At 44.7% G+C, this 20,343-nt stretch overlaps 2 protein-coding genes across 52 annotated transcripts in view; both read right to left on the minus strand.

The window, feature by feature from the left end:
- Window positions 1-1,884: 1,884 nt before the first annotated feature.
- On the minus strand, window positions 1,885-7,914 carry LOC120810465 (protein LYRIC). Of its 2 annotated transcripts, none has more exons than XM_040165017.2 (13): window positions 7,081-7,914; window positions 6,723-6,845; window positions 6,072-6,153; window positions 5,654-5,824; window positions 5,211-5,261; window positions 4,909-5,031; window positions 4,391-4,468; window positions 4,199-4,261; window positions 3,970-4,115; window positions 3,538-3,654; window positions 3,237-3,362; window positions 3,010-3,136; window positions 1,885-2,741 (listed from the first exon to the last, which is right to left on the minus strand). In XM_040165017.2, the coding sequence occupies exons 1-13, from the start codon at window positions 7,411-7,413 to the stop codon at window positions 2,677-2,679; spliced, it is 1,605 nt and encodes a 534-aa protein (XP_040020951.2). In that variant the 5' UTR covers window positions 7,414-7,914; the 3' UTR covers window positions 1,885-2,676. The 2 variants fall into 2 exon arrangements, with proteins under 2 accessions (XP_040020951.2, XP_077951660.1); XM_078095534.1 differs by having other exon boundaries at window positions 3,970-4,122; window positions 4,197-4,261; window positions 7,081-7,743.
- A 753-nt stretch (window positions 7,915-8,667) lies between these two features.
- ubr5 (ubiquitin protein ligase E3 component n-recognin 5) overlaps window positions 8,668-20,343 on the minus strand; it is a 30,912-nt gene continuing 19,236 nt past the window's right edge. For 10 of the 50 annotated variants that reach the window (XM_078095501.1, XM_040165001.2, XM_078095496.1 and 7 more), the window contains 24 exons: window positions 20,197-20,308; window positions 19,949-20,080; window positions 19,558-19,590; window positions 18,708-18,965; window positions 18,353-18,621; window positions 17,238-17,449; window positions 16,753-16,986; window positions 16,423-16,520; window positions 16,138-16,310; window positions 15,551-15,700; window positions 15,002-15,219; window positions 14,586-14,706; window positions 13,876-14,248; window positions 13,611-13,698; window positions 13,383-13,527; window positions 13,029-13,159; window positions 12,837-12,897; window positions 12,474-12,655; window positions 12,244-12,328; window positions 11,985-12,140; window positions 10,682-10,795; window positions 10,377-10,521; window positions 10,161-10,246; window positions 8,668-9,434 (listed from right to left, as the gene is read on the minus strand). In XM_078095501.1, coding sequence (XP_077951627.1) covers window positions 9,222-9,434; window positions 10,161-10,246; window positions 10,377-10,521; window positions 10,682-10,795; window positions 11,985-12,140; window positions 12,244-12,328; window positions 12,474-12,655; window positions 12,837-12,897; window positions 13,029-13,159; window positions 13,383-13,527; window positions 13,611-13,698; window positions 13,876-14,248; window positions 14,586-14,706; window positions 15,002-15,219; window positions 15,551-15,700; window positions 16,138-16,310; window positions 16,423-16,520; window positions 16,753-16,986; window positions 17,238-17,449; window positions 18,353-18,621; window positions 18,708-18,965; window positions 19,558-19,590; window positions 19,949-20,080; window positions 20,197-20,308 — 3,789 coding nt within the window. In that variant the 3' untranslated portion in view covers window positions 8,668-9,221. The remainder of the gene's footprint in view (window positions 9,435-10,160; window positions 10,247-10,376; window positions 10,522-10,681; window positions 10,796-11,984; window positions 12,141-12,243; window positions 12,329-12,473; window positions 12,656-12,836; window positions 12,898-13,028; window positions 13,160-13,382; window positions 13,528-13,610; window positions 13,699-13,875; window positions 14,249-14,585; window positions 14,707-15,001; window positions 15,220-15,550; window positions 15,701-16,137; window positions 16,311-16,422; window positions 16,521-16,752; window positions 16,987-17,237; window positions 17,450-18,352; window positions 18,622-18,707; window positions 18,966-19,557; window positions 19,591-19,948; window positions 20,081-20,196; window positions 20,309-20,343) is intronic. The other 40 variants (XM_078095525.1, XM_078095524.1, XM_078095514.1 and 37 more) reach the window with 23 other exon arrangements.

The raw sequence follows: 20,343 nt of genomic DNA on the forward strand, positions 1-20,343 counted from the left end.
GTCACTGGGGATGATAATAGTTCCCAGGAAAAGGTGCAGAGTGAGATCTCTTTTTAATGTTTATTCGTAATACAGCTGGAGGATTTGACTAAACGGAGCCAAGAAGGACAATACAAATAGAAATATACTGATGCATGTTGTTCTGGAACGCCAAACGCATAAACTGGATGTAACACAACAATAAACTGTTGGTGAATACAAATAAAATAACTGCTGTTTCTGCCCAGAAGTCAACCCCTACTTAACCTTGACTTAAAAAATGTTATTGAATAAGCAGTGAAACCAAAATGTATTATTGTATCATAACAACACCTGAACTAACACAGCGGGCTCAGAAGTGCAGTGGTGAGACATATTATTTGGTATGAACATAAGCTAAGATAACAGTAAACAAAGTCGACTGGAGAAAATAATTAACCGAATTATAAATAATGTGTCCAAATACACAATATAAGCCTACCTAATACCTAATTACCTAATGGTTTTAATGATAAAATAATATTATCTCTAATTGTGTCGAATCTGGGTTGCTTTGAACACCCGTTGTCCCCCCAGATGTTCATCCGACCAGTAAAACGAGCAGCTGCAGTACGTCGACCTTCCTGTGGGCGGCAGCACAGAGACACTTATACGTACAACTATTCCCTTGTAAATAAAACTATGGTCATTATGAGTCATTATCGCTTCTATTGTGAGGGAGGGATCGGCAGTAGTACGATAGACGTCAGGTATACAGAATGGGAACATTGTAACGTTACATGAATCATAATAGCAATAACAGTAACATAAATAATAGCAGAAGTAACAATAGAATAATATAATAGAAGTGGACACATTAGAATCATCATGCTAGTAGAATTCATCATGGAAAAATGACTGATTAATATAATTGTTTTTTTAATGCGTTACTTCAACAGATACAATCGCTTTTTTATCCGTTATGATTTAACGTTTTATGATACTTTTAGAAATATCTGCACAATACATTTTTTGAAATTCTAGACCACTTTAACATGACACTTCTGATTATCACAGCAGAGACTTTTTGAGGACTTCTGACGTGCCATACTATATATTTTAGACTTTTAAAGACTTAAGAATATTTTGAACCTTTCTCAATGTTTCATACAATAACTTTTCTATGACTCTGTTGACACAGTGATCTCTCTTTGACGTATTATATGACTTTCTTCAGACATGCCAGGAAGGATTTATGGAACAGAAAACCACAAATGTTTTATTGGGATGCAGGGTTGACCCTGAACGACGCCTTTGAGCACATTCACCCAGCAGGAGACGTTTTGTTCTAGAAACCTCCCAGTTCTTTTGTTACGTGCTGCCGGCAATTACAACTGCAACCAGGTCAAGACAATTTAATGAGTCATCACAATAATGTGGGCCAAAAAATACATTTTCATGCCAAGGTTTGGTTTTAATATTCGAGCATCTATACGGGCAATACTATGACTTTGAGACCTATTTTATTGTCATGAAAGTTTGACTTTTTTGTATACTATAGCGTTATTATAGCATCAGCAGTTTCCACTTGAGCTCACTTATTTTGTTGCAAATAAATCTTATTTGATTTGATTGTGAACCTATCGGGTTTAAGTAGAAAATTGTTAAAGCAATTTTGTGTTTAATGAACACACAAAATGTCAAACGCCACATTTCTGTAGCTTTCTCCATCTCTGCATTCAGAAGATTCCCTTAGAGGTCAGAGGTCACTTTCCTGAGAGAAGCAGTGTTGGATTCTACCACAGCAGCATCAGTTTGTAAAGGTTCGGCCGCAGTTAATTATTTTATTCATAGTCCTTACTAATCAATACTCCACAATAGTAAGTTGCTGTAATACCAAATAGTCTGGATAAAGAAAAACTGGCCTTTATTTAGTATTTTTACATATGGCTTTAGTTTTTATTTTATTACAAACAGGTTTTACAAAAAGTTCCAAAGACTTTTAAATAAACCACAGGTGGAGAGTCACGAAGAGGCCGATGACACTGCGACGGTACACGGAGGGTCGGAGGCTCCCACACGGCTCGGGTCACAAAGCACTCAGACGGTAAAAACAGCAGCACATCAGACCAGTAAGAAACCGGCTGGACGGTCAGTTGAAATGTTGCACTTACAGATAAAGCGGAGCAGCCCGGATTCCCTTACCTCCGTCCAAAATGTTCACGAGTCGTCCGCGTCAAGTAACCATTTGATCGCTCAGCTATACTCAACAAACACTTGAGAGCAAAATAAAAAGCAAAAGGCCGAGTGGACACCGTGGCCCGGTGACCCAAAGCATGTTGACCGTTCATTCACGACACAGGAAGCTCCAGGCGTTAGTCACCACAACATCAAGACTTCTAAACAGATCAGTATTCTAATACATGTCTAATTAGTACAATACAGCTCTTTCAGTTATTTGATTCATTGGAATAAGAAGATATAATCAAGAGTATCAAATGCATAATTAAAAATCAATAACACAGCGTTGCATTGGATTGCACCGCATCTAGGTTCAGTTAAACGATCCAAAAAAAGTTGTTTCATTTTCAGGTTTTTTTTTTTTTCAAGGTTGAAGTCCATCATGAGGACCGTAGTTCAAAGTTCTGGTCACAAAAGGTGTTGCATAAACAAGATATGAAGTCTTTTGCATACACAGGTGTGCAGAGGGGGAGCGTCTCATGTCTCTCTCCTCGCCTTCTTTTTCTTCGCTGGTTTGGGCGCTTGGCTCTCCTCGGGGTTTTCTGTGGAAACGGTGAGATTAGTCCGACGGCTCTTAACGTGTGAGTCACACACTTTAATGGGTTTTCCCTTCCTGAAAGGAGGCGGTTCCAAGTGACGAGGATCAATCATCCATTTGGCTACTTTTGCTCCCATTATTCATCAAATTCGGCCAATGTAATGTAATTAGTATAAAAGGACGATGGAGGGCAACAAGCTGGTTAGAAACCTGGCTCACGACCAGCAAGTTATTAGAGGTGGTGACAGCTCGTAATGTTTAAGCGCGCTTACTTTGTTGTGTTGGAGCAGAAAGGTTGTTCTGCTTGGCAGTGGGCTCTCCTTCAGTTGGCTTCGGTGGCACTTGTGTGACTGGGGGCTTCTGGGATGTGTTGACTTTCACTGGTTGCACCACTCGCGCCTACAACAAAAGGATTTTTTTATTTTAGTCCACCTCAGAGATGAACGACGAGGTTTATTGTTAACGAACAATCTGCGGATATTAAACCGTCACCACTGACCTCCGCGGCGGCGGCTGCTGCTTTGACAGGCTGGACGGCGGCGGCGTTCTCCTGAGCTGCCAGCGGCTGCTGCTGGTGCTTCTTCACTGGGGCTGCGGGCGCCGTCTCCTTCTCCGGCTCCTCGCCCTTCACAGGACACGAGCAAAGTTCACACCAAGCTGTGCAGTGGATTCTAAATAAACCTTTCAGCATGTCATACAGATTAGTAGATAAAAGGTGGCTCCAGCTGTAACGTATGAGACCAAAGGACTTCCACGTCAAGTGTGGGATTTGAAATCATACATCAGCCTCCTGCTGTTACCTGGCCAGCTGTTTCTTCCTCCTCAGCGGCCTTCTTCTTCTTCTTCTTTTTCTTCTTAGTTTTAGCCGCTGCGTCGGCAGCAGTCTCTCCCTTGTCCTTCTCATCTTCATCGTCGTCCTAAAAAGAACATGTGGGTTTGCATTCAGAAAATAACGTGCAAACTCCGTACTTTGCATGTGTTGAGTTTCATCATAGCAATTTGTCGTCATTTATCTCATTCATGATGTCACACTCATGTTTATCATGGTACGACTTGAGGAAAAGTCTACTTTGCATGTAACACTCTTTAGGAGCACCAAGGCCACATCTGCGACAGAACCAGGACCGTTGCCATGGAAACCACACCCAGAGACGAGGCATCAATTACCAGGTTTTTTTGCCCTCATCATCTTGCAGGAAACTATCATAATGCTCATCTTCTCTCATACTCACAGCCGCTCTGATGAGCAGATCCACCTTGGCGGGCTCAGGGGCCGGCGGCTCCGCGGCGGGAGGGGGCTCCGCAGCGGGCTCTTCATAGTTGCCCCAGGCTTCAGAGGGGGCGTTCCAGTCAGAGCTCGGGTCCACAGACGTACCGCCTGTGAAACATATAAAAGGTCATCAGCGCACAGGAACAAGTGTGAAGGGGCGTGACGCCCGGGTCAAACGGAGCGGTGCTTACTGGGTCCGGACCACTCGTCGTCCACGCGGGGCGGGCTGAGCCAGGGCAGGCTGCTCGCGGGCTCTACGGACACACAACACAGGGGAACTCAGCCTGCCGTCCTCAAGAGACACGCTGGGAAACAGCGCCACCTGGGGGCCATGGCCAGGTCCAACCACCACATGCCACATCACCGCTTTCTGCTGAACTTACCAGTGGTACCGACGCCCAGTCCAGATAAAGACACCGGACTGGTTGTGGCCATCCCCCTTTCAATCACAGTCCACGACTCTGAAGCACAATCCAGATACAATGATGTCAATGCACCATTTACCAATTCATTCATTCATTAACCAATTAAATCAGTGAGTTATTGAGCCATGCTTACTTTGGAATACTTCTATAAAAAAGGTATAGCTTCATCTTAAAAAAAGAAAGAAAATTAAAAAAATAGAGTGTCACTCGTGTTAATACTAGCACACTTCAAACAATAATATTCATTGAATTTGTGGTTATCTGCCAATTCCATTTCAATCTAATACGGTTGATATCAGGATCAAAACCCATTTAGCACATCGCTGTCCATGACCGCTTTAAGGAAGATGCCGTGAAACGTTTACACCCACACATGAACGATTCATTCTGCCATTTACCGTCCTGGCAAAAAGGAAACGGGACTTTTCTAAGGAGCGAATAGAATGTGCACTTGTTTAGTGGGGAAACATTTTTACCATCGACATCCGGTCTCCACAGCAGGGCGGGCTCTGAGGCGGTGGTCCAGGGGCCGGCCTTTGGAGCCGGAGCCTTTAGAGCCTTTTCAGTCACAGTAGCAGCCACCACCTCCCTGCTGGTGACTAACACCAAGAGAGAAACTTGATACACGGCCAGAATAAACACGGATCACGATGGCAGCACATCTAATGTACGAGTTCCGTGGGAGCAAGCAAACGTTTGGTCTACTAAAGATTCGGTATAAATGAGATCAGTGTTTTAGGCGTCTTAGAGCCAATAGCCATTTTCTGCTGATAACTACCTTGAGGTGCAACAACCTCGATCTTCTCGGACTTCACTTTTGCAGTTTCTCCTGAAAGGGAAAGGATTAAACAAAGGTCAATATTTGTCAAATACACTCTCCATAAGGGCCTACTACTGAAGGGAGCGCGCACACACACACCTCAGCACAAAACACCTGGGCCGGTGCTCACTTTGGGAATCAATTAAATTCATGTATTTATATTCTGTCGTGTCAAGAGACCAGCCAAACGCAACAACAGCTCACACAGAACAGTCACAAACATCTCTCCGGGTGCCATTGGGCTGTTTGCCTGAGACGGCAGGGAGGGATTGTGATTTGTGTGCAAAAATACAATAAAAAAAACAACACTAATGCAAACTCTTTTCTTCTTCCAATGTAAAACTTGTCAAAAGAAGCAAATGACACCGTAAATGAAAATACGCCTTGGTTTGAGGAGTAACCTTTCTTCTTCTTCTGGCTGGCAGGCGTCGGGGCCACGGAGGCCTTGGGCTGCTCGGGGGGAGACGCACGCGCGTCCCCTCCTCCAGGACTGGCCGAGCCATCACTGGAACCCTTCTCCTTCTTGCGCTGCTCACGCTTCTCCTTGTTGCTGACCTTGGTCTCCCACGTGCCTGAAAGGTGCCATCAAAAGGAGCGCGGAATTAGTTGCAAAATACTGCCGGTTTCATTATGGGATTAGTGAGGAAATGCGGTATTGATTAAGGCAGGACAAAGGACGACTGTTCAAATACAAATTATTTTTTGCTGTGAATAAGGAGGAACTAACGACTTATTTCTTCCTAACAAAGGCCACCTTCAAATTCCTGAAAAAAACACCACTTTGACTGAAAAACCTCATTTATGCACATAATATTTCACCTTCTTCTGGTTCTTTGCCAGTGGCGGTCCCAGTCTTTGTCTCCTTAACAGGCTGTTTGGCCTTCTTCTTGGACTTCTTCAACTAGAAGACAAGAAAAAGTGAGAGTTAACTGAAAAACATCTTGGATTGTGCAACTGGGTTTAAAGAAGTTCACAGCACTCCCCTTGCTATGGACTGAACCACGCACGGGCAGTCATTTAAATCAGCTTGCTCAAGACACGTCTATTTATAAGTGAAACTACATCCCCTGTTCAAGACCCTCTAAATGTGTTTTTTTTACAAACACAGTTTCCACTTTTTAGTCGTCGCACAATTTCATCTCCTGAGAACCAAAGTCAGCGTGGCTTAGTGGGATCCAAAGGGTGGCATTAGGAGGTCAAGCCTGCACCTTGCGCCCTTCCAAGACAGCGGCCACCCTTCAGGATTGTGCTGCATCTGCAAGTTAAAAAACGGTAACCAAACACCGGCAGCTGCTCCGGTTCCATCGTGCAGGGACAGCGAGGTGAAAGGGGGCTTTTTAACAAGGGATTTACGTCGGAGTGGACCCGAGAAATAGTAATCTGCAACAATGTGCAATGATTAATACAAACACAACCTAGTCACATCCATCAGACTTCACACAGATCAAGATGCGGGTTGTGCCGTTTTACCTCTGAAGCCTTTTCGGCCTTGCCTTCGGCTGCGGGCTGCTGCTGCTGATGTGGCACCGTCTCCTCCGCCGCTATGGCTTCCTCCTGCGGCTCCGCAGCAGCTCTCCCATTTGGCTGAGCTTTCTGAAACGAAAATATAAAGAACACATGTAAAAGGCCATGGCCATTACCGGCTACCCCCCCCCCCCCCTCCCCCCAAGGGGTCAAAATGCAAGGACGGTCGCTTGAAGCTAGCTGGTGTTATGGCCACGACATGATTCAACTGTCACTTGGGTGTTAGCATGACAGCTAGCAATGCTAACGGTGCGGCTAGCACGGCGGGGAAGGGGAGTAGGTTGGTTTCATTCACGCTACGTGCCTTTTCTGTGCTCTTCTTCTTCTTTTTCTTCGGCTCTTCGGATCTGACGGGTTTACCGGAATCCCGCTTTTCCGCAATGCCGTCGTCCGCTGCGTTTTCAGCGGGTCGTTTCTTGAAGAGAGACCGGCAGGTTGAGGCCCACAGAGCTACCATCAGCACCAGACCGGTACACGCCGCTAAGAGGATCACCCACGGCGGAATAAGCTCCGGCTTCAGTCCCAAATCCACGCCGAGCTCGGAGCGCAGCAGCCCCAGGCCTTTGGACAGCAGTTCATTCAGACGCTTTGTGAGCAGATTGAACTGCTCAGAGGCCGCTTCCTGCCACTGCTCCATTGGTATTGTTTTTTTTTTTTAAACAAACCGATTAGTCACGTTTTGATTGCCTCTATTAGCTGCGCTAGCCTGCGGTGCTAGCTAAAAATAACGGAACGACTTCAACATGATGGATGACAATGCACGAATCCCTTCATCCGCCAGCAGCGTCGGCCCGGGCGGATCTAGCTGAATCTACTTCAGGCTGCTGAACAAAACTAAGTTAGCAAACTAGCCAGCCAGCTAACTGATGTCGTAAGATAATACGCCTCCGTTAGCTGACCACCACCATGTGACCGCGAGCAAGACGGATTCACCTCATATGGCTCCGGTTTGACTGGCCGGGAAGGGTTGCCTTCACTGTCGCTTGTAAAGTGCAGTTGCCAGGTTGTAGATCGTAACCGCGCAGAGTATTGTCCAAAAAGATAATTAAAACAAATGTTCGTATCTTATAAGACAATGTAAGAGACAGAATGAAGATTATACCTAGTCATGAAAATTTCCAGTGTATTAATTTAACTCAAATCTTCCAGGTTAATAAAGGGGACACAAAATTCCATTTTTCCCAAAATCTTCTGAAGGCATCACCAACAGGCGACGGCAGCCACAGCGAAATAGGCGCGGCTACGATTTCCACCATGCTGATTGGTCTACATCATTTAAAAACGTTTCCCGTTGAACTGAGAACACTATAAATTGTTTTTAGTGGCTCGTCAATCTCCAGCTGTAACAAGCGGTTTGTGACCCAAACCATAAGATTCTGAAAAACTACATTCTGCTCCATTTATAATATTGCATACACAAAAGTAAAGAAAAAGCAAGAACATAGAAATGCTCCAACTGATACCAGTAAGTAACAGTAGTACACAAGGGTCTTTGTAGGGTTGTCGTTAATAAAGATTAAACAGCCAGATTTGGTGTTTAGTAACTTTGTCACAAGCAAGCCAGTAGCGCACAGACCGAAAAGTTGCGAGTAGCATTTATACGAGCAAATACTTAATCGCTTTATCTGAAGCCTCGCATTTAGTCAAAGAAAATTGACAAGATAAAATATACTTTATTTCAGACGCTGTGCTACTTTCAAGTCGTGGTGTTGAGATTTGCATATGGTTGAGGAGGCAGGTCCATGTCGCTACAGGGCTTCTGAGAAAGGCACCTGCCCCTTTTCGATCTCAGCATCACTCCAGCAAGCAGCGTCGTCTCACATTGGGAAAATAAATCCATAATCATCTTAACCTAAAGCACTGGGAAAGTAAATTCAGGCAGGACAACCTATTTGCATCCAAGTTTATTTTGAAATTCCCTACTCCCCCTGTACAAGAAAAAGAAAAAAAAAAAAAAAAAAAAGGACTTTCCACAAGGCAGCAGTGAACTGTCAGTGATCGTACTTTTCTAGGGAAGGAAAAAAAAAAAAAAAAACATAATATCACAGTGTGTCTTCTTTTAAATACTTCTACTGCTGTCATCTTTGGCTGGGTTTCGGCTGACAGCTTTCTGTCAAGCCACATTCCTGGGAAGCAAAAGTTTAAGCCAATAAAGCAGGGCTGTGGGCTTCATGTTTTACAGTGCCAATGCAGGAATGTTCTGGACTGTATACCTCTTCATTAACACAAAAGAAAATGGAAAAAATAAAATTGAAATAAAAATAACAAGCTGTTTGTGTTCACAACACAAACAAATATTACTGCCTGGGGAGATTGTGACAGTATGTCGAATTTCATAAAATTGTATAGACAAAAAATAAATCTACAAAAATGGAGCTAGGTAAATATTACACAACAGTAAACATGTTATTTTTTTTCCTTTTTTTAAACTCTTATGTTGAACCTCTACACAAAACCAAAGTTTTTGGTCTTAATGGCTAGCAGGAGTTTCTGTTTGAGTATCTGTTTTGAAGAGTATAGTGGCACGTAGAGACGTGAGATGCAGGTGTTGGCCGTGGGGAGGTGCTGGTCGTCTGGAGGCCGGATGGTGATGGAGGGCATCGGCTGGAAGCCCTCCTCGCTGGCTGGCAGGGACGGGCTGGAGGTCCAGAAGTATACCTGAGTACATAAACAAGTTAAATGAGCCATTTCCTGCAATTGTATTTGATGTCTGAGTACTGTAAACAGTCCAAAAAAAGAAAAGTAAAACATACATTATTGAACACATTGTCGCTATTGGTTACTGGTGCTCGTCATACAGATCACTTAATGTCTCAAAATGCAACTACAGATCACAAACTCTTCTTCGCAAGCTGCAATTATGACACAAATGTCGTCCTTCAATGTAAACAGAAAAGGACGACTTAAACCAAGTGGTGCTGTGACAGATGCATGTGACAACATAATAAAAAGCAATCTTCCTGGTATATTTTACTTGCACTTACATTTAAATAAAGTTGCAGCACAAAGTCATTTATCTATTTACGGGTAATTGATCCATGTGCTGCCTGGTAGCGATGTGGGCAGGTCAGAGCAGCCCCATTAATGAGCAGTTGCCTCAGATGTTTTATTCAAGGTCTCTATTTTTTCTGCGTGTGCTTTTCGGCAAATACACGGTGAAAATAATCAATAATAAATAAACGGCGTACCAACATCACACCAGTAGCAGGGCTACAGCTTTAATCTGTGGGAGGCATCCATCACACGCGGCTCACGCCGGCATTGTGCTATTGGTGCGACACTCGAGTAATGTACCAACAAGGCAATTATTCCCAACGTCAAGCACCGATCTGCGGAGAGCCGCAGGGAGTCCCTCGGTTTAGGAGAACAATGATAACGACTTACCAGATCTTGCCTCTCAGTCATGCTCATCTTTTCCACTATGGACCAAAACCAGCGTTTAAACTGCAGTAGTTTGTCTGCATTTTCCCCTGTTGGATTAAGTGCAAGAGTGATAATTTACAACTGTAAAACGTTCATCTCGGCATGAATGCAGGAAACTGAGATGGGACAGGAAAACCAATGGAACGAGAGCATGAGGTTCGGGACACAGCAGCTTACCAGATTCATCATTGAAGGAGGTGAAACTAATGAGCATCTGGACATTGACTTCTCCACAGCCGTTTACCAGCAGCCGGAAGTCCTCCGCAGTCAGGTCCTCCAGGGCGTTTTTGGGAAGCACATCCAGCAAACCCTTCCTCATTGCCTTCAGACACACACACATAACTGGTGTGAATACACATTTGAGACTGACAAAACATTAGTTGTTCCACTAAACTAACATTTTAATAAAAGGTGTGGTAGCATAAAAAATGACTATATTTAGAACTTCTGACAATTCCACGTCACCCAAGCGTCGTACTCACGTGGAGAGGCTGCTCAGCCACCACCAGCATTCTGTGCTCAGCATACTTCCTCACGTACTCGTACACGTTCAGAGGGGTCACTGGCATGTTGACCCCACCGGACAGAAGCTCCACCTGAACCAGGAAGAATAAAGCATCAACATATTCTGCTTTCCAGAGTAAAACCTGAAGCTGTATTACATCAACATCGTGTGACGAAGTTTTCTGTTGATTACCGATATGCATATTTTGTACGAGTGTCCTGAATAAGGACATCTGAACCATAAGATGTTTATAGATTTTAGGGCCTTTTAGGTTTGAGTATTCAAAAACATTGCAGAAATAAAGCAAAATTACTTAAATCATTTTTCTGACAGAAATAAGGGCTGCATCTAAAAATACATTTTTGTAATTGTTACAAACATCCAGAAAACAACTGGTTACCCGTACCAGGTAAGTGTAACATTCTTTCTTTGCAGCCCGTTACCACGTTGGGGACCCCTGACATATATGGCGTTATATTTGTGCCACAATCCTGAGCGCGTAATTTTAAGTTTTGAGCACAGAGAACTATGTTGTAGCAAAGAAAAACATTCCGTGCGCGCAGTTTACTGAGGTGCCCTCTCCACAAACTGGTTTTCTGCGCGCAGGCAGCGGTTGCTGCGCTCGCTCCACCTCTTTACGCTGCGCTCGCTCGACTTGCAGCAGCGTTACATTTGTGCCACAAAACCAACCAATCAGAGAATTAAAGAAGGTCCATTGTGATTGGCTGTTGGTCTCCAATCACAACGCTAGTAGAACTACCTACAGCATCGCGGAAGCTCAGCGAGTTGTTGAAGTTTGCAGCATTTGTGCTAAATGCTAACGGCCTGGATTAAAACACTTGGTGTTCTCATCATTTGCTTCGGTCATGTCTGATGGTGGCTAGTCGGACTTCTAATATCACTCGTTTTCGTCTTCTTTAGGAAGCGTTGTGATTGGAGACCAACAGCCAATCAAAATGGACCTTCTTTAATTCTCTGATTGGTTGGTTTTGTGGCACAAATGTAACGCTGCTGCAAGTCGAGCGAGCGCAGCGTGAAGAGGTGGAGCGAGCGCAGCAACCGCTGCCTGCGCGCAGAAAACCAGTTTGTGGAGAGGGCACCTCAGTAAACTGCGCGCACGGAATGTTTTTCTTTGCTACAACATAGTTCTCTGTGCTCAAAACTTAAAATTACGCGCTCAGGATTGTGGCACAAATATAACGCCATAGACATATAGCACAAGTATTACTCGGATGGCATCTCAGTGTACATTTGGCAACACAATGACCACGTGATCCTACCTGCCCAGCTCCTTCCTCTTTGCAGAGGTCAATGGCAAAGGCGAGGTCCATAGCAGCAAACACTGCATCTGCTTCACCGGCCTGAGAATGGCGGATCAGCTGCCGCAGGCTCTCATACATGACCGGGTCAAAGAATGCAAAGTCATGCCAGTTCACCTGCGGGGACAAAAGTACATTCAGCAACTCCATTCTGAAAAGCAAGAGCATGACGCAGCAGGTTCTTGGTCAGTATACAAAATACCATCAAAGAATCTCTTACCTTCCTCCCAAGCAGCACTTTGATGACATGTCTGTTCAACGTGATTGGACAGAGTTCATTTTGAAGCAGACATAAGCCCAGTATTCTGTAAAGAAAACACCACATTTAGCTCTTGCATTCTTCATTGTTGAAAGGTGGCCGATCACGTTGCTCTCGGCTGAAGTGTTTGACCAAAGGAGACAGATTCTAAGTCCCTCCAGGTTTGTCCAATACAGGGGACGATTCATTACCTGCCAATGTTACGGAAGCAGTTCAACCGGGCTTCTGTGTTCTTGCCGGGGCGAGGGGAGTAAAAGCCTCTTTTGCCAGGCTGGTAGAAGAGAGGGGCGTTGTCGTCCCCATCGTCTGGGTCGTCCAGCTCCATGTCGACCACACTGCGCGTTGAACCATGACGCTTACGGTTTTCCTGCTGCTACAGCCACACAACGCGGAGGAGGCGGGTTAGAATGCATGCATTGCACAGAGGCATTATGTCTCATTATGTCAATAGGAGAGGAACGGTAGTTGGTGTGCTAAAGCACACCTGATTAGATCCGAATAGAAAGGGAATGATTCAGCTGAAGAACAGTGAAAACGGAGACGCTTAATATTACTTGTGCTTTCTCTGGAGCCTCCAAAAGACCCAAGTCCAATATGCTGTCTGCTCCATTTTCCCTGGAGGAGACAAACGTTTAAAAGGTTAGTTACTTAAAACACTTCATTATGATATAATTTACTCCCAGAACACTGGTGTCAAATGCAGTCTATGAGAGCAATGTGTGTGAGCACCGTGAGCAGATGGTTACCTCCCATGTGCAATGAGAAGCTCCATGGCCTCCTCCACCCTGGCTCGGAGAGAGTCCTCACTAGCGAGCAGCAGCAGCAGCTGGGCGGGGGACAGCTCCAGCAACATGCCTGTGATTTTACTGGCAAACGCCTAAAGGAAAAAATGAGAACACATCTGGTGTCAACGTTGTGAAGGAAAGCCTTAATTACTCCAGTGATACATTTGGTTTTGTAACAGAAGTATGTTCATATTTGAAAATCTAAGTATTCTGATGAGTATGTTTGAATGTACAATTCCAAATTAATGCAAATCTGGATGAGTCGAGAAATGTCCACCTGTTCTTCAATTGAAATGTACGCAGATGATTAATTACCGGTTGCATGGCGTGAACTCGTGGGTAGAGCCTTTCACCCAGGGCTTGTCTGTGTGCAGGCAGGGGGTCGGGCTCATCGCTGGGGTTTCCCTCCGACGAAGGCCTGAAGGGCCGGGTGTCTATGGACAGTTGCCTCCTCGAGTCTCTGTGCAACACAAATACACAGGTCTCAGTCTAGATCAACAAAAACAGTTGGGGTAAAAAAAAAAAAAAAGGGGGGGAGCATACCTGTCTCGGTCTCGACGAGATCCCGCTCGAAGCCCGCCGCTCCTCCGCTCTCTTTCCCGGTCTCGGTTTCTCAAGCGCTGCATCAGATCTGCAGACAAACGCACAACGGAAACTCATTGAATATAACGAGTTCAGTTACGTGTAAAAAAAAGAAAAGAAAAATGTTTGCAGACAGTTTTCATCATGGTCATCAAGCATCATTAAAAGTACCATTGAACAATAAATGACTTCTATAATACAGTATAGTTTCTATGTATGGTCATACTTGAATTGTAATCGTGATGACACGTACTGCTGGCCTGCATGCCCTTGCTGACACTCTGAACACAGTCCAGATTGGGCAGCTTGTCGTTTGAGAGGAGGGCCAAGGCGATGGCCGTGTAAAAGCTGCGTGCCACGCCGCTGCCTTCGCCCGGCTCGTCTTTGAAGGTGACTTTCACCCGGTGCACAGCCATAGGCGTGGTTGCGCAGCGCCTGCCGAAGTGGGTGTTGAGCTGACGCATGGTCTGCTGTATCAGCTGGTCTCGATCCCGGTCCACCTCCAGGGCCAGGTCACGGGACTGCAGGTTCCTCAGCTTCTCCATCTCCCGACGGAACTTGGATTCCTTTACCTCAAAGCCACCGAGCTCTGTGAGGATCTGGGATAAATGATACAGAACGGCCAAATTATAATCCCGCACTCAGATGGAAAAATAATCCAATGATGTTGCACGGTACACGAATTGCACAATAAACTCCCGTAAAAAATGTTATTTGGGTCACAAGATACATTTGATAAATCTTTTACATAATTCGGCAGTACACGTACCTACAAACTCATAGGGGGTGAAACAGAGCCCCCCCAGGGCCCTGTGTAATCCAATTAGTGAGCCAATGTAGAATTAATGTAGAATCATACAAATTAGGGCTTGGTGGAGTTTGTTTTTTCCAGTTTGCAACCCTACATTTAAGTAAATAGATTTTTTTTAAATGTACCGATCCGGGCTCAGCTCCGACGTCCTCCATGAAGACGCGACCGAACAGCTCCAGTGACAAACGCCAGCGGCCGAGCAGCATGTCATGAGAGATCATCATCCCCATGAAACTACAGTGAGGTCTGGACACAAAAAGGTGCACACATTGGGATGCTAGATATGCATTTTTATAGTATTTAAAACAGATTTATAGACTGTAACCATTTGGGATATCTATGCACGTCCCAGCCCAGTATTACAACTGATATAAAATGTAACAATTTACGGATGCCAGGTTCAGAAGTTTTTTTCAATATACTAATATATATATATATATATATATAAAAAATAATATTAAAATGTCGGCAAAGCCCAGCAAACATTAAGGTGCCACCTTCGCTAAACCAACATCACAAAGCACAGACTGGTGTTGGGTACCTGAATGTTGAGAGAGGAGGTCCATCACTTTCAGTGAGTCCAATCTCAGCAAGTAGGCTGCTCTTCAGCTGGGCGGCGAGGTCGTGGGGCGAAGGGCCAGGTTTTGAAGCCTCAAGCTCCTGCTCTGCTAGTGGCTCGTTCTCAGTGCTCCGCTGGCTGGTTTCCATACTCATAACATTCTTCAGGTTGGCTGAGTAAGACATCTTGGTGGGCAGGATCTGTTTCAATGGGGTTCAGAGGAGTTCTTGAGTAACGTGAACACAAGTCTTTGACGTTGACTGTGCGACGAAAGAATGGAAATATGATAATGGGACCGACCACAAGCTGTGCTCCAATATCCATGCTGTAATTTCACAGTGAGCAAAAAGAAATACCCAAAACGGCAATCATTTCAAATCAGCTCTCAGATGCAACTGGTGGGGCTGAACTGCCATCCTGTATTTTCTTATTAATTTATACTCAATTCCATTTACTGCCATGGCGTTTTCTATGCGTGGATATTAGAACACAGGTGCCAGCATGTTTGTCCAGTGAAGAGGGGTGGTATACCTGAGAGTGGGAGGGTAGAGAGGAGCCCATGTTTACCTCCAGGCAGTTCCTGTCCATGTTTGTCTCAGCCAGGCCTTTGGTTGCCATATAGGAGGACGAGTACAAGCCCTGAGAGGGCCGACCGAACAGATCCTCCTTCCTGGCATTAGGCTGTTAAAGAGGAAGCACAAATCAACTCAAAGCCAAAGACGCATTGGGAATGAAACTGGCTGCACAACAGAACACATTTCTTGCAGCCACCGTTTCCTCTGAATCTTACACCTCTATTTCAAAAACCTTTAAGAAATGTTGTCGCCCTCTCGCTCGCTGCGTGTCATCATTGATAAAGAAGCTTCATCCAATCGGGCTGCTTCTTGACATGTAATTTAAAAACTGACATGTCGAGAAAATGCCTGATTGGGAGATATGACCTACGTAACCTTTCTTTACAGATATCCTTCCCTCTTACAGCTGCTCCGAGGGCAATAGAGACATACGCGTTGGCAGTCTGGCATGATGTTTCATGCTGATAAATGCGTGCACGTGGTTTGTGGACTGTGCATTTTTAATCCTTCCAGCTTCACACTAGACACTGAGCAGCAACTGACCTGTAGGAGGTGGGGCTGGTCTGCCAGTGGGATGGCTTCAGCCAGGGGAACATCGAACGGGTTGGGTGGAATGCAACCCAGGAAGGTCATTGAGTCAGAGCGACGGAAGAAGGGGTGGTTCTGACCCATCTCAGCCGGGACTGGATCCTCATCCTTGTCCTGGAGAGTTGAACCTGAGGTGTAGCACAAACAAACTAATCTGTCAGCACAGATATTCAAATGATGGTTTGAAACATGGTTTGTGATATTTATGACTCATTGACTGATGTTAGCTACTGGGCTTACTCTGATTGGTGTCGTCATCGTTCTCGTGTTCAGAATCCTCATTGTCCAAACCCAGCTCCAAAATCTCTCGATTCCTTAAAACAAGTGGATTAACAATACTGCTGTCGTTATAGAAGGGTTCGTTTAGTAAGCCATGGTTAATGGTTATTGTCCTAATGACAACAGTTCTTGACGTTAGCCTCGTCAAGCAATACAACACTAAATTGTTTTCTATGCAGACAATACAATTATTTAGTGATGCAAATATAAACCCACTGCAAAAGCGGCGTTTCGTGTCGTAACCAAACAGTTTGTATGGTAAACAAAAAGGCATTTAAAATTATCTTTTACCTCTTCCTGTCCATCTGCGGGGTTTCTAGCGTGGTCTGCTGGTTCATGGCTTTAATCCAGTAGATAAGAGCCTGGAAAACGTAGGCCACGTGTTTCAGGGAGCACACGTCCAGCACAGGAAGCACATCGGAGTGCTCATCGTTGTGGGAACGCATGAGGGACAACGCGTAGTTCAGGAAGTCGCCCCGCGCCGACATCATGCCCTGGCGAGCCGTCAGCAAGGTAGCCGCTCTCCTGAAAGAACATAAAACTGGAGTCAAAAATCTGGAGTTTATTCAATACAAAGTGTGAACCAAAACGGCAGTTGGATTGAACTTTGATATAAACTGTTAAGTTTATACTGTCCATGATTCTCCTGTGGTTTCCTTTAATTCTGGTCAAAACGTTGTCCCACTTTAAATTGTCTCCTTTATTTATTTACTGTCCCATTTCAGAACAGTTTGGTGCTCATTGAATATGCAGAGCTTTTTTTTGTTTTGTTTTACCTGCGTCCCTCAAGGGTGCGCAGGCTGGCCTCCTCCCGGGCCGTTATACGCTCCCTGCGAGCAGAGTGCTGCGACGCGTGGAGCGGGTGGCTGGGGTGACCCGGGTCTCCAGCCGATGACAGAGCCGAGCCGTAACGCAGCTGAGCCTCGGTGGAGTCCATGATCGACACCATCCAGTTCCAGGTTGGAATCAGCTTCTCTTCAACATAGTTCTGTTCCCAACAAAATGATAAACATTACACGCTTAATAAACTCATTACGCTGATACAATTAAAAACATGACAATGTTCAGATTGTCATTGGAGTTCACAGCACAATATAATGGATACAAGTTGGTCAACGGGGACAACACTATATTTTGATAAAGATGAATTTTCCAATGCTGTACTATTGTCTTTAATTATAATAACTTCATGATTAGCTTCGGTTGTGCTCGTCTTCTCAGAACAGTTTAGTTGTGTTGAATTTTCCTACCGTGTACCCCAAAGTTACACAAGTTAAATTAAACCAGAACCTCAATTTCAGCATCTATAATTATGGAGCTAAGCTTAGTTTTTCAGAAAAATATCAGGCTACATTATTGTTATTATTAATACACTTGAACTTTATTCCAGTGGTGGCTGCGTAGGATTGTTTCAGACTTGCGTGTTCCAAACATTTCCAATAACTCCAGAGAGTTCAAGTGTTTTGGATCAAGAGATGTAATTATATAAAATGGTATAGAACAACATTTTCACCGCAATAAACCCAACTGTTCTCATGCTTGTTATATTCATTAAAGTTTATTTAATAAAAAAGATATGAATTTACTTAATCCAATCACTTAATTTTGTTTTTGCTGATGACATATCCTTTTAGACATTTGAAGCTTCAATTAAAAAAAACCTAAGTAGTATCACATTTAAAGAAAGGATATTCGGTACTGCCCTGCATATAAGAGTACACAGATACTAATTTGGAGGGTTTTACATGGGTTTTATGCTCAAATGATAGCCATGGTGTATGGATTTATTCTAAACCTAAGCAATGTTTGATCAGTGATTGCTTAGGAAAATCTTAACAGATTAATAACAAATATTATTCAAAAAGAGTATTTTGATGACAGTGTATCTTACCTGCAGGTTGACAGCATCCGGGTAGGTGAGCTTCACAGCAGCAGGGTACTGCGTGTAGACTTGTTGGTTGTACTTGGGAATTAGACTCATGAGGTCAGAGATCTGCCTTATGACGATGCTGTAGGCCCGGGCCAGGCTGCTGGCAGATGTCAGATAGCTGCTGGAGTTGCTGGCCTCAAGGGCCGCCGCCGCAGCCGCCGCACTCGAGCTGATGGCGCTGGAGCGTCGCAGGTTGGTGGGGTCGATGTAGATCAGGCCAGTAGAGCTCGCTGTAAAGAAAAAAATAGAAAACATTACAGTCATGTGGAAACGCAAACAGACGTTTCACACAAGGAAATCCTAAAGATTCACTGACCAGCAGGTGTTGACGAGCTGGAGGGAGCGCTCCCCGCGGCCCTCTGGCTGGGCGTGTTTCTAACGGCCCACTGCATGGAGCGGGGAGCCTGGGCCGCACTGTTGGCATGAGAGGCGGTAGTTGTCCTTTCCAGCGGCTCATCCAACAGGAACGTCTCCTGGTCGACGTCGTCGCTCTGACTGCTGCTGCTATCGGAGTCACTGGAGTCATTGGACTGGGAGTCATCTTCTGAGAAGAAGGCCGGAACGCTGCTGGCGCCTTCAGGGAGGAGAGGAGGATGATTTGGGATGAAGAAAAAAAGAAAGACCAGTTTAATGGCTTTTGCTTTCTTCTCAGCTCCCCATCCTTTGTCGGTCATCAGATTTATCCAGGCAGGAGTGCGGGTTAGTGAATCACACCACTACAAGGCCAAACGACAATGATGTGACGGCAACAGCACTGAAGTCAAGACAACAGCTGCACTGTGTGCCCCTTGTGCAAACTAGCATCATGTATCACTTATATATTTTTCTAATTAGGTTGGAAATGGCATAAGGGAGGAAGAACAGCAATGTCTCAAATGTACTAATATTCTGAACATCATTAGCAAGAAAGACATTTTAGATGACCAAGGAGGAGAAAAACACCACACCATTTTGGAAAAGCTGTTGTGAAAAGTTGATTAGTGAGTTATTTGGGTGAAAAGGACAAACACTTGTGATGAGTTTTGGTTAAAAATGACAAGACGATAATGGTGTAATGTGAGAAAGGGACAAAGTGAAGGAACTCTCAGCAGGAAGCTGTATGCACTTTATAAATTCACTCTTGCCCTGACATCTGTGTGTGCATTGAAGTAAAGAGGAGCTCCTACCAAAAATAGGAAATGCCAAGGACACCCTACTGCCTGCGAATGAAATACATGGGGTATTCAGCCAGGGACCACTTTGTCTGCCGTATCATTAGCTCTCCAAACATTAATCCCAATAATTTCCAAAATGCTGAGTACCAATGATTTTCTGAGGACTGCAGAAGTACGAAATTCAAGGAAAATATACCACGGTGCAGCAAGACAGAAATGTATTTTCTATTTAGTAAGCAGTTGGAGCCTCAAAGATTTGGAAAGATTAAGAGGGCAATAGGAATGCTGACTGGATTTCGACCAAGAAACTAAAAAAAAACAAAGAAAAGGAACATTACACTTTTGTGAAGGGGGATTTTAAAGAAAATCTAAACAAAAGGTTTGAAAAAAGCTGTTGACAAACCTGCTTCCGAGCCCGCTGTGGCTGCCGTGACGACACTCCTGCGGCCGCTGGCATTATCCTGATTGCTGTGGTTGCTTTCGCTGTCGCTCTCAGTTTCAGCCGCTGCCAAAAGGTCCAGCTCCATGTCGCTTCCTAAGAGCAGAGGCAATGACAAACAGATGTTTCACTCGCTGTGGGGTGCTACAAGATTGCGAAACACAAACAGCGTCATTAAATCCCTTGGTTTCAAAACATAGGGTGCGTCTCACCGTCTTCGTCGTGCTCGTCGTGCTGGCCTTCTGCCTCCGCATTTTCCTCTCCCTGTTCCTCTTGGTCATCGTGATGATCTTCCTCACCGGCTACTCCTTCTACAACTTCAACCTGAAAGACAAACAAAACAGATCATAAGCGACATT

This window comes from Gasterosteus aculeatus, chromosome 20, assembly GCF_964276395.1.
Source record: "Gasterosteus aculeatus chromosome 20, fGasAcu3.hap1.1, whole genome shotgun sequence".
Classification (NCBI taxonomy): Eukaryota; Metazoa; Chordata; class Actinopteri; order Perciformes; family Gasterosteidae; genus Gasterosteus; species Gasterosteus aculeatus.

What these genes read in the sequence shown, in the direction of transcription:
- LOC120810465 (XM_078095534.1), bottom strand. Translation starts at nt 7,413, where the DNA reads ATGGAGCAGTGGCAGGAAGCGGCCTCTGAGCAGTTCAATCTGCTCACA. An exon ending in CGAGGTTGTTGCACCTCAAG is followed by an intron (nt 5,032 to 5,210) that starts GTAGTTATCAGC and finishes TCTTGGTGTTAG; the next exon opens with TCACCAGCAGGGAGGTGGTG. An exon ending in TTCTGCTCCAACACAACAAA is followed by an intron (nt 2,742 to 3,009) that starts GTAAGCGCGCTT and finishes CCGTTTCCACAG; the next exon opens with AAAACCCCGAGGAGAGCCAA.